At 43.1% G+C, this 13,510-nt stretch overlaps 2 protein-coding genes across 2 annotated transcripts; both read left to right on the forward strand.

The window, feature by feature from the left end:
- LOC109716975 (ethylene-responsive transcription factor ERF061) lies at positions 5,528 to 7,129 on the forward strand. The gene has a single exon (XM_020242607.1). It carries the CDS (start codon positions 5,828 to 5,830, stop codon positions 6,584 to 6,586), a length of 759 nt encoding a protein of 252 aa, XP_020098196.1. The 5' UTR covers positions 5,528 to 5,827; the 3' UTR covers positions 6,587 to 7,129.
- Positions 8,237 to 12,959, forward strand: LOC109717017. Its single transcript, XM_020242659.1, is given in 7 exon segments — positions 8,237 to 8,582; positions 9,230 to 10,124; positions 10,321 to 10,812; positions 11,263 to 11,322; positions 11,430 to 11,846; positions 12,288 to 12,391; positions 12,393 to 12,959. Coding segments are annotated over 6 exon segments (2,061 nt in total). The 5' UTR covers positions 8,237 to 8,582; positions 9,230 to 9,443; the 3' UTR covers positions 12,700 to 12,959.

Here is a 13,510-nt window from a genome sequence, read left to right on the forward strand (position 1 = left end):
TATGTATGGTGCAAAAATTAGTAGAATATGCTAGAGAGAGAGAGAGAAGTGCCACGTATGTGAGCTTTGGAAAAGTTGCCCGTATTGTGTGGACTTTGCTTTGTGTTAGATTGCGACTGCAGCGAAAAGAGAATAAAGTTATATTTTGTATTTTTGTGCTTTTATGTATTATTATGATTTATTATTGTTATGAACAGTGTGGGGTTGTAAAGGTGTGGCTTGGCTCACTCTTTACATGACTTGAGCTTGTGGCTTTACAGGGAATAAGGATTTTGGCCCCAGTTCACCTTCACCTGCTTTGGGCTGTTTGTTTGCCCTGATTTTTCAGACTGACAATGAGATTTTTAGTTGAACTGAGAGTGAAGTTTTTTTTTTTTCTTTTTTTTTTCTTTTTTTTTTTTCTTTTCTTTTGAGAAATGCTAGCCTTTAATATAGTTTGGCCCCAGTTTACTAACAGGAGTAGCCGTTAGATCATACTATTCAACAAACCATTCACTCAATCCTAGAAAACTACTATCATCCTAATCGGAATCCACTACCATCTTAACTGCACATTCTTTTATCCAATGACCAAAATTTTATAAATACAAAAAAATCTATACTCATAAAAGTAAAGCAGCCACAAGAAAATATAAAAAGTTACAACAGTTATTTTTTTAATTATTTTTTGTATTATCTTTTCTTCCATAATTGACATTGGCACTATCTATATAGGTTGAAGTCAATTAATTTGAGAAAATAAAGTTCCAAAGGAATTTTATTTATAGTGAACCAAACAATATGAATGGATAATTATGACTGAAAATAACTTTACTTTTCTTTGATTTCAGTGCAACAAACATACCCTACAAAACAACTTTAGATGGGCTCTCCCTAGCTAGTGTCGCGAAGAGGCCTTGGCCCATCACGCATCGAAACTCTTCTAGTGCACTGTTCTTAAAGCAAGCAAAATATCGATTACTATAATATCGGTAGTATGTAGGCCGCCGTTTGGTTGGGGTATAAGGGGTGGGATAAAGGTTATCCTCTTTCTTATATCCAAACAAAAAAAAAGGGTGGGATTGCTATCCCACTCCTTAACGGGTTATTCTGAAAATTTAAAACTTTGAATTTTTGAATTTGAGGTTTTTTAAATTCAAATTTTAAATTTTAAATTTTGAAATTTAACCCTTATATATGTAAATTTAAAATTTTAAATATAAAATTTAAAAATTTTAATGCAAATATAATAAAGAGGACAATATTATTTTTTATTTATAATCCCTCACTATTCTTCTTAATCTATTTACTCCAACCAAACATCATTTTGTTTATATCTGAATTAAATCCAATACTCAACCAAACACAAAATTAATCTATATCCATCTTATACCTCATCTTATATCTATTTCTAAAACAACTAGCTTTTAATTATACTCGAACGAATAGGAGTTTGGTTGGTGGGGCGCTCCTTAGCAAGTACTAGAGCGTACTAAACATTTTATTCATTTTTTATTCCCGAATATTTATTCAGTCATCAACTGCTCTGTTACTAGACGGAAAAAAAAAACAAAAAAAGCACTATAGTTTAACTTAATGCCAAACATCTAATCGTTGTTTCTCGAAGTATAAAGCTGTTTCGAAAGAAAAGAAAAGACGTGCAAAATTCGTAATCTATGAGCTTCAACATCATGTGGTCCGAACCGAAACTAGAGAGTCTACAATTGAGTAGCCAAACTTAGTTATCCATCTTTCACCATGTGCATTGCATTTAAATGGGAACAGTTATTCGAGATCATAGCAAAGGATGCTCACGTCCTATGGAGATATTATTCCAAGGACTACATGTGGTTTGCTCATCGAGAGGGGAACAAGACATGTTCTCCACGATGTGAGAACTAATTAGGGTGGATCACTACTCCTGTTGTGCATTTTAATTCAGACTATGTTAACTACTTCGCTCCCCCTTAAACACTCGATAACAACAATTACTTTGCCACTACATTGAAGTGTGATCTACACTTGCCTCAAAAAAGCGAGAAAAGTGAGAAATTAAGTGCGATACGAAGACGCTAAACCTGAAATCTTTGAATAGATAAGCGATTACAGTAGGGTCCACCGCATTCAATCAACGGTATGTTGGTAACATGTTTCAACAGGGTTAGAGAAGTACGTACGAACTAACGTATGCTGTGGACATAGTACGTACGTTCCAAACCTGTGATGATAAGCTGGCGAGTTTAATTAATTACTTATTTTAATTATATACTGGATCCAGCTCCAATATTAGCTAAAAATTATCGTAACTAGGGTCGATTAATGCTTTCTGTACCAAAGAATGTACCTCAAAGTAAGAATATTTCGCGATGATTATAAGTTCAACATAAAGTCGACTACGCTTTCGAAGATCTTCACATTGCCTTCCGCAGTGAATTGCACAACAAATTGTGTAGAGAACATTGGAAGAGAAAGGATTCGCGGTTAAGGACAAATCTCTTACTGATGGAAGTGCAAATTTGACTTAAGCAGACTAAAATTTACTGCCCGTGATTACTTCTCATATGCATATTTATGATACTTTGACTTGCTTCGTACTCGTTCGTTTTGAACTTCGTCAATCAAATCAAAAATCAAGTACCAAAATCGAATTGCTCAGTTTGCGGAATGGGCAATACTATTTGTACACTCATTAGTTTATAGGCGTGAGATTTTTGTCTACTCTTTCAAACATTAAAATTTACTTGTGTAATCAATTTATTTTTTTAAAAAATACTGAAATCCGAAAGAGGTTTCTCTATTACATCAATTTAATAGCATCAACAATTACATTATTGTAAAATTTATTTTATTACAACAGTTTGTGCCATTACCATTATGATAATGCAATCTTATTAGTTAGTCATTTATTACCACAAGTATAACAACGATTTGCAACGATTCTTATTTATTGTACAAAATTATTACTGCAACTAATAGTTATCAATTGACAATAATATTTACTGTTGAAAAAGAATAAATTTCAAGTGATATGAGAATGACATACAAAGGTATAGCAACTTAATTTTTTAGGCCCTACTTGGCACATAAATATGTTATTCAGTATATTTTTTCGATTTTTAATTATTCTGCGATTTCAATAAGATCTTAGTTATAGTAGTTTCCTAACAAGTTTGATATTTCTTTTTTTCTTTCCGACATGCTAGATTCTATCAATAATTGATTTTATCATGTTACTAAAACATAGGATATAATTAAGTTAGGTGCCATTCGAATGATTTCTGGTTGGCCTCTTAAAGCTTGAGGACACTTGGAGACGAATTTATTTAATTTCTTCACTTGTTTTAGGAAAAATATAAAATAATTTGTTTCCGTACTCTATGTAAGGAAAAAAACACACCTATCTTATCTGAACTATGAACTATTTTAATTTGACTATTTAGTTTTTTAAATTTTAATTTTAATTTTAAAACTAACAAATAACTCTAATCAAATAAATTAAAATATTAAACAGTATAACCAAATTTTTTAAAGATTTAAGTAGATGAATGATAGCTCAGATAAATTCTATACGATTTTATCTTTATATAAATAAACAATTGTATTAAAGCTTAAAGCCGTTGATGACTTAGAAATATCCCAGAATCACAAGTCATTGGTTCAAGCACTAGATTAAACAGCATTACCATAAAATTATAAATATTTAATTATTATTTTTTATAGTATATAATAAAAAATAATAATCAAAGTATAACACTATATTATTTTTGAATATTTGAGCACGGATTGTTAAAATACTAACATACAATTTCAGCTGTTTATTACACTACCGTCCCTAGAACAAATGATAAAGGACTTGATGGTTGGTACCCGAGACCCAAATTCGAATCCTAGTTGATTCACATTCTAGCTAAGTCTTAGTTTGGTATTGAGATTTATCTAACGCTATAAAATGGAGTTGAGGAGGGGTATGCTTCTGCACTCTCCAATGGGACCGCAGAAAATATATCGTAACCGACTCATCGCGATATGCGGAACGCAATATTACATACGCAATATTACGTACGGAAACAAACATGTATTTTTCCAAAGTACTTTTTTACCGCATGTAAAGTAATTTTTCCGCATTCCCAGCATTTCCAAACGTAGCCTAAATTTATTTCTAAATGAAATAAACGAAGCAGGTAACGTGCTACCTATCTCTCAAAAAAAAAAAAAAAAAACTATTTATTACACTACCAAATAAGAAAAATTCGGCGGAATCTTAGAAATTCTGACTCAAAGCAAATTTTAAATTAGTCCGATTATATGAGTTGAGTCGAATTGATTTGTGCAGCAAGTCACGTCCAATCAGTTGATTTGATCGATCCGAGTCCTAAAATACTATTAAAGGTAAATTGCACATTCAGTCCTCAAACTATGAGGAGGCTACGATTTAGTCCTAAAAATTTTAATTCATTATAATTTGTCGCTTGAGCCTTCAGAATTTTTGCAATCAAATTTTACAATCCAATTTAAAATTATTGGCACATCATTTTTTTTTAGAGAGATAGGTAGCACGCTATCGCTTTGTTTATTTCATTTAGAAATAAACGTAGCTGAAAATGTGAATTAACTAGAATTCGAACTTGAAACTTCGGGTACCAACTATCAAACCCTTTGCCACTTACTCTAAACACATCATCAATCAGCATACTACTATATTTTTTTTTCTATATTAGTAATATATTAATACTTAGTCAACTATACTGAGTTATAAGATCTAGTTGTAATAATTCTGAAAATTAAAATCAGAAATTATTATAGTAAATTAAAGTCTAAATATGAAACCTCGAATATCATCCATTAAATTTTTTTGTCACTTGCGATAAGGACACAGTCGGTCACTTGCGATAAGGACGGCCAGTAATTGATTGGATATGGTTGATGTAGCGTAGGTGTGATATAGCAAGACATTCTCCTATTGGGGTGGGGCGGAGTGGAGCCAAGCCGAGCTCATCGGGTTGGGCGGAGTGGAAGCCAGGCCGAGCGCTGCTGGGACCGCGGGCAGAGAGATGGCCACGAGTTGAAACGTGTCGCTGGGCGTATGCCATCGGTACAGCCAGGGCCTCATAAATACCAAAAGTTTGCTTTTTAGCTTTCAGTGCCGATCTGTCCCGAAACAGTTCGATGTCATGTGGACCCAAACCCAAACCCAAACCCCAGCCCCACTCCTCCCTCGCCATTCTTCTTTCATACTATATATATATATATATATATATATATATATATATATATATATAGNATATATATATATATATACTGTACTATACGATTGATTTTATTTATATTTATATTTATATTTATATTTATATTTATATTTATGTTATTATTATCTAATCTATTATCACTCACTCTCCCTCCCTCCTCTGAAAGCCCCCTGTTTTTCCGAAAATACCCTCCGTTTCGACTCCCGCCTTGAGCGCTCTCCTAGAGGGCTTTTTCGGGAAGTGAAAAATGGGAAGAGATGAGGGAGGGAACTCTCTCTGCCTATAAAGCAAGATCCCGTTCGGTTCGCTCTCCCCTGTCCACTGCGAGCTCGGAGCGTAAACGGAGAACGAACGCTCTCTCCTTCGACTCTTTTAAATATATCCCCACCCCCCCCCTCTAAAAATCTCTATATTTCCCTATCACTCCTCTAATTTTCCCTCTCTCTCTCTCTTTTTCTTTTTTTTTTCCCCCCCTTGGCGGGGGAGTGGGGGAGGGAAGGGAATTAAGTTTTTGGAATTCTCCTCCTCTTTTCCCTCAGCAATTTAATTAGCTTCGAATTTCACCCAAAAATCGAAGGAACAAACGAGAAATTGACGAAGTTATGGAGAGAGCAAAGCGAGAAAGCCTAGCGGAGATAGCGTCGTTTCCGAGCGACATAGGCTCCGCCAGCTCCGCCGTGTCGAGCGTCCTCCTCTCCGGCACCAACGCCCTCGACTCCATCTTCTCCCACCTCCCCCCTCCGCTCCCTCCGCCGCCCCTTCGGCCGTTTCTCCCGCCGCTCTCCGCCGCGGCTGCGCCGGAGCAGCTCGGCTCCGGCGTCTACCTCCGGCAGACGGAGCTCCTCCGGCGGCTCGGCGTGGCCCTGGCGCGCGCGCACCCCTGCTACGCCCACCGCGGAGGGTTTGGGGGGGCGGCGGCGGCGGCGGCGTCGGCGCGGGGGACGAAGCTGTACCGCGGGGTGCGGCAGCGGCAGTGGGGGAAGTGGGTGGCCGAGATCCGGCTCCCGCAGAACCGGGTGCGGGTGTGGCTCGGCACCTACCGCCCCGCCAAGCCCAACCCCAAGCCCAACACCAACCCCAACCCCAGCAAAAAAGATCCCCCGGCAAACGACGATAGTAATAATAACAACAGCAACCATAACAACAATCAGAGTATCAATAATTCTCACGCGGTGGTAGCACCAAGTCCGTCCCAGGAGTGCCCCGCGAACACGTCGTCGTGGTCGTCGTCATCGTCTTCGTCATCAACCTCCTCGGAGAGCGCGGCGACCGTCGGATTCGCCGAAATGGACGGCGAGTGCTCGCTCGCAAGGATGCCGTCGTTCGACCCCGAGTTGATATGGGAGGTGCTAGCTAATTGAGCTTCCCAGCCAGGCGCGCAAGGTACTAGTTCTAGAGTTATGCAGAGTGTACAAGATACAGCCATATGTAGAAGAGAAGGAAATTTACAAATAACCAACCCTCTGAACTTTATGAAAATTTTTAGAAATCCTCTCGCTCCGGAGTCCGGAGCAGTCCCAGACCTGTCAATGATCTAGTTGGTTTTGTTTAGGTGACCTTTTAATCAGCTTCAAATTCAAATTTTTGCTCAAATGGTTTTTTTGAACCAACTAAAAGATATTATAAAGTAAGGGGCGGTTTGAAAATTTTTGTTTATGTTTGCTCGTTCGTGGGCAACTTGTTTTTGATAGTTGTTATGAAGTAATCACGGCGGGAGTTCAAGTGGCAGGTCAAGGATTTTTTTTTTTTNTTTTTTTTTTTTTTTTTAATCATAAAGTTCAGGGGTTGTTTGTAAACTTCTCACAAGAAATTGAGAGTTGATGTTGGTTGCTGCTGAGTCTTAACAGAGCAGCAGTTTGAGTTTGTATTCAAATCCGAATTTTACATGGATTTTATTGTGAGTAGATAATCATGTGTATGTGCTACTATGGGCTTTTTTTTTTTTTTTTTTTTTTTTTTTTTTTGTAAGTTGTATGCGTATATGTAATTTCTTGAAATTGATTCTCTGCTTGATGATCCCCATGTGCATGATTTATAGAGTTTATGAAGCAATTATCCCCCAGAGGTAGCGTACATGATTTTGCTACCGAATTCGCATGCTTGCAGCATTGTACTTGGTGCTTGTGCACATGACTTTGGTCCTCATTGTCTTGAATGCACAACACTACATAAGTAAGCATCAAGTTTGTTGGTGCTTCTAGTTGAAGCCTAATTAGTTTATATTTTTAACTTGAGTTTATATTTTTTTAAAATAAATGAACCGGATAGTATGTTATTTTTTTCTCTCTTGCTTAAAGAAAAGGGTTGGCACTTTTTGCCCACGGCAGGTTATATCCTTTTCTCTGGAAGACGGACCAAACAGGAGCTAAAATACAAATAAAATTGAGTTGAGTGAGGTAAAATCGTTGGTTAGGATCTTTGTAAGCTATTGCTAAGATGTAGGCACTAATATATAAAATTAAACATTGAACCTCAAATCTACATAAAAAGGAAGCAAAAGTCTTAAATGCGAAAATCTAAATCGGGCTTAATGGACCTATTCAGGGGCCCAAGGCCTAATCGCCGGCCTAAATCTAAGCCGAGCTCAGACATGGTTCGGCCCTAAATCAAAATGGACGTTGGTACGAACTCACTGGGCCTATTTCTGTGTGGACCGCACCTGATCGAGGTTCGATTTGGGTAAATAACGTATCGAATGTATGATTTAAACTCTCCACTCTTCTCCCGTAGTCTCCGTAGGAAATTTTAGTCACTCGCGGTGGGAGAAGAATCCACGCGCGCGGGGTGAGGTGGTGCTTTGAGAAACCCCTAACTTCATGCAACCGAACACTTGCTACAAACCCTCTGCGCCCCAAAACTGCCATAAAATTACCGCAACAACCCCTCTGTTTCGCAACAGCAACAGAGCAGGCGAAGGGCATTTCCGTCCTAAAACCCGTTAAATGTGGGAGTCGACCACGGCACACGTGCTCGGTGATTCTCCTCCTCTCTTTCTACACTTGTTCGCATTAAATAAGAGGCCTACGTTTGGAGTGTGAGGGAGAGGACAAAGAGAGGAGGGACAATTTGTGAGAGAATCATCGGTTTTCCAACTAATTATTCTCTGGTAACCCAAAAGGTTTGATGCACACCAACTATTTGATCCATGACACCACACTAATCCAGCTTTCGGGGGTGATTCCCTACTCTATTGTATTTTAATCCGGTGGGTTAGTGGCTCCTTCTCTGTTATCCACACTGGCTTCCACGAGACCTCCTCGCTTTTCTTGCAAGTTTTCTATATGTTCCACCTGCTAAAGTAAAAATAGTCTCTCCGGTGCACCACGTCAGCTCGTGCACTGCCTCCTCTTACAACCGGTTACTATCTTATCCACTCAAAAATGCCTTGCATTGATAAAATATTATGTAGATCAACTTATTAAAGATCTCCTAAGCTTCACCTATACGTTTCACTTATTTTCCACATTGTTTAAACATACTCGCTCCAACCCCTTTTTCTTTTTTTTTTTTTTTTTTTTTTTTTTTTTTTTTTTGTGCGACTCATACGTGTTTATGGAGGGTAATATACCGTCCACGATTCCAACATCTTTTTGCTATTCTCAGGAAAGTTGTTGGTTTACAAAACGTAAAATCCGAAGATAGAAGTGTCGCTTTCTGGAATTTGTCCTCAAACTTAGTATCTCTTTTTCTTAAGATTTTATTATTTTGGTTGGGACTTGGGACGGAGATCCCAAAGTACCACACTTCACGACACCGTGCACACACTTTGTTTTAGTTGTTCCATCGATCGCCGTCCGTTATGCCACGTCAGAAGGATGTGATCACATCGGACGGTGGATCCTCCGAACGCATAGGCCTTATAAATGTACTTGCGTAGGGAGAGACGTCATGTGATTAATGGGCATTTATGGCATTTCACCATCTTTCGCGGTTTCGTGGCTTCTCTAATTTTTATCTAATTAATTTATATATTTTTTTAAGGAATTTTGGTTTTACTATTAAAGGGGCGATTAGCGATCACCAATGGAGGATGGGGAAGGGCGAGGGCGTGGACGAATTCAGATTACTAAGTTTGGTAACCTCGTCGAGATCACAGCGCCCCTCCTCGGTCGATAGCGAAAAGGACGAGAAGAAGCAGCAGCAGAGGAAGAAGAAGAAGAAGCAGCATTTGCGATTCCCACCACCACCGCGGCGGCGGCGGCCGCGGCGGCGGGGATCATGGCGGTGAGCGTACCTGGTGCGTCGGCGGCTCCGGCGATCGCGGCGGCGGCGGCAATGGGGAGCAGCCCTAGGATCGTCGGCGTCCCCGCGACGAAGGAGTTCGGCGGGATCCGGCGGTCGTGGTCGGAGCCGCAGCTCCGCTGCTCCGTGATCGTCCCCCGCGCCGCCGCGCTGAAGAAGAGCCGCTCGATGGGGGTCTTCCCCTTCTCGATCTCGGGATCGATCCTTCCCGGCTCGATCCGGTCGTTCCTCTTCGACTCCGACGACGCGCGCGGCGAGATGCGGCTCGTGGACGCGGAGGAGGGCGACGAGGAGGCGGGATCGGAGGAGGAGGAGGAGGCGGACGAGAAGGCGGAGAGGGCGAACTGGGTGGAGAGGCTCCTCGAGGTGAGGACACGGTGGAGGGATCGGAAACAGAGGGAGGAGGATAATGCGAATTACGATGAGGAGGAGGAGGACGAGGACGAGGAGGAGGACGAAGCGGATTACTACTGCGGCGTGAGCTACGACACGGAGGATGAAGAGGAGGAGGGAGAGAGCAAAGTATCGGATCGGATCGCCGAGTGGGATCGCGACTCCTTCTCGAAGCTTCTAGTCCGAGTCCCCTGGTCCGACGCCATGCTCTTCTCCCAGCTCGCCCATCTCTCCAACTTGGCCTACGTGATACCCGAGATCAAGGTAACCTAATCGCTCCCCATCCTACCCGTCCATTTCTCAACGAAAGGCCCCTGATCTCATCATTACTCTTTTTTTTTTTTTTCCCTCCTTTTTTTTCGTATGTGCGTTGTTAAGCGCGAATTTGTGTGTTCGGTGGCATCACTACTGCATGTGGGGCCCGCGATTTTTATCTAACGTCGATTTCATAAAATTTTAGGCAGCGGAATTGAGGAAGTGGTACGACCTGCTGTTCGTGACGTCGTCGCTGGAGAAGAAAGCGGAGGCCGCGGCGGTGGTCGCCAAGCTCGAGCTCGACTCAACCCGGCCCAGCGCCGGACCGGCCCGTTCGGACTCGGGCGCGGCCGAGCCCAAGCGCCCGGTCCGCCCCGCGGTCGCGTACGACATCGCCGCGTCGGCCGCGTCCTACGTGCACTCCCGCGCGAAGGGCCTCCTCTCGCTGGGCGCGCGACCCGAGGGGGTCGAGGAGGACGAGGACGACGACGATGACGACGTGGCGAGTTGCAGCGCGGCGCCGTACAAGTCCGAGGTGGCGGCTTACGTGGCGGCGTCGACGATGACGTCGGTGGTGGCGGCCGAGGAGGCGGCGCGGCGGGAGGCCGCGAAGGACCTGCGCTCGCTCCACTCCTCGCCGTGCGAGTGGTTCGTGTGCGACGAGCCCGCGACGCACACCCGCTGCTTCGTCATCCAGGTGAGCGTGTGAAGTTACGCAATCACCCCTAGCGAAGGTGTTCGATCGGAGGTCAACTTCGAAAAATAGTATTGGAGAATAAATTAACTATAGACAATTTTTTTTAAAAAAAAAAAGAAAAAAAAGAAAAGAAATCTTAGCTACCCAATGCCCCGCCAAACTGGGCACGTACGTATAGTAGCATTACTTAAATGTTCTGTAGTTGCTCAAAATAATTGTTTACTCTAATATGTTTACTTATTAGAGTAGTTAATTAGTTATTATCGAATTGCTATTTACCTCAGCGTGCATCTCGATCTTAAAGTGGAAAGATCAATCTTTGGACTTCTCAATAGCGTATTTTTTTTATTTTTCGGAAATTAGAAATTATTTGTCTCAGCGTGCATCTCTTGTTCACATTACACTTTTTGCCAGTATAAACACCTTTAACATGTTGGACGAAATGGGCAGGGATCGGACTCGCTGGCTTCGTGGCAAGCCAATCTACTGTTCGAACCAACTAAATTCGAAGTAATTAATTAAGCTCACGCAACTCATTAATTACTCCTCTCTGTAAATTTCCTACGACTTCCCCACTGAGGTCTCTTACGTGAGTTTCTTAACGCTACTTTACCCAGAACACTGGAGTTCCTGTACATAGAGGAATATACGAAGCCGCGAAGGGGATCTACGACCAGCTGTTGCCCGAGATCGAGGCGCACTTAAAGGCCCACGGCGACCGGGCCATGCTACGGTTCACGGGCCACTCCCTCGGGGGGAGCCTGGCGGTGCTGGTGAGCCTGATGCTGCTGGCGCGGGGCGCCGTTGGGCCCGGGGCGCTCCACCCGGTCGTCACCTTCGGCACGCCCTCCGTGTTCTGCGGAGGGCAGCGCGTGCTGGAACGGCTCGGCGTCGGCGAGGGGCACGTGCGTGCGGTGATGATCCACCGCGACATCGTGCCCAGGGCTTTCTCCTGCAGCTACCCGGGCCACGTCGCGCTCGTGCTCAAGCGGCTCAATGGCGCGTTCCGATCCCATCCCTGCCTCAACAACGAGGTAGAGTCCCTGAATTTGACGTTAATTAAATGCCGACCGAGTATTAGTCAATGTCGCATCGCTCGCTACCTTGAACTGACCTAATTAGTTCTACTTGATTAATCTGACTCTTTTCTTGATGTTCTGAACTTTCCTTTTGTTAAATATTCAATCTCTATTTAATGAAAGACCGGCTTGTTACTGGGGAGTCACTTACGTACTAGTCCTCTCAGTAAAGGCATCAATATTAAAAAAGAATTAATAAGAGTCAAAACTTTCTCATCCAATGCTTTTCCTTCCTGCCTGTACGGCTCCACCAATATTAGCTAAAGTGTCATTTTAATATAATTCTTAGCGACCGTGGTCGCATTCGGTAATATAATAGTTAAAAAATATTATCTTTATATTATATTATTTTTACCGCGTAAATTTAAAGAATCTTTTCTCCATTGGGCGAAGCAGAAGGTGCTGTACTCGCCGCTGGGCCGGACGTACATCCTCCAGCCGGACGAGAGGTCCTCCCCACCGCACCCATTCCTGCCCGACGGCGCGGCCCTCTACGCCCTCAAACCCGCCGGCGGCGCGGAGCGCGGATCGCGCCTTCCTGAACACGCCGCACCCGCTCGAAACGCTGAGCGACCCCAAGGCGTACGGCTCGGAGGGCGCCATCTTGCGCGACCACGACTCGAGCAACTACGCCAAGGCCATCAGCGCGCTCCTCAAGCAGCACACGCGCTCCGTGGTGCGCCGCTCCCGGGCGCAGCGCCTGCACCACTGGTGGCCCCTCCTCACCCGCCGCGCCTGCCCCGGCTCCAACGCGCCGGCGTTGGAGACGCGCCGCTTGGTCGCCGAGGAGCTCGTCACCGGCGCTTAGGCACTTCTCGCACGACTGATGTTGCGGTCTCGGTCCGTGTACTCGACTTAAATTGCGTCCGTCGAGGAAAAAAAATAAAAAAAAAATAAAAAAAATTAAAAAAAAAATAAAATAAAATTGGTGGGCTTGTTCTTTGCAAAAAAAATTTCCTCAAGGATTCCTGTACATGCTAAAATGGGCCGGGCTTGTTCATTCGTTCCTTTTGTATCTTTTCTGGTAAACAATTATCCGGATTCAGTTTATGTTTCATCAGAGATTCAGAGCACATGTAATATCTTTCTCGCTCTCTACTCTCACCCCAGGCCCGGACCAGGTTCAGGTCCAGGTCCAGGTCCAGCTTTCATCGAGCCACAAATTTTTAGATCCCACCCCATATAATGAACCGGGTCGGGTCTGAACCGAATGCATGGAGCCGGGACGGGCGATCCTGGTCGGGAAGATCAGGTGGGATTTTCTTAGTTATTGACTCTCGACGCGAGTCCGAGACAGAAGATGTTGAATGGACTTCGTGGATCAGTTAGAAGGAAATCCTCGAACAAATTACAAATTGAAGGATCCTTAAACGATACAACTGTGTGTGTTGTATACTTCTTTCTTACCTGTATGATGGGGAAAAGAATAGCAAATCACGGGGCAACAAAATTCCTAATTTGGGATCAAATTTAGATCCTTGGGCCGACCCACAGATCCCATTAGTGATAGACCTGCTTTTTCGACGATCCGAGGCTTGTCGAGCAGGTCAAGCCAGATGTTCAAAGAATCAAGTCCTCAGATCATTCGGCCCCGGTCTCGCCTATAGCTGGGCTCAAGT

The sequence above is a fragment of the Ananas comosus genome, linkage group 11 (assembly GCF_001540865.1).
Source record: "Ananas comosus cultivar F153 linkage group 11, ASM154086v1, whole genome shotgun sequence".
NCBI classification, from domain to species: domain Eukaryota; kingdom Viridiplantae; phylum Streptophyta; class Magnoliopsida; order Poales; family Bromeliaceae; genus Ananas; species Ananas comosus.

Bases quoted from the DNA above. Each gene is read 5' to 3' on its own strand.
- LOC109716975 (XM_020242607.1), top strand. From the start codon at position 5,828: ATGGAGAGAGCAAAGCGAGAAAGCCTAGCGGAGATAGCGTCGTTTCCG.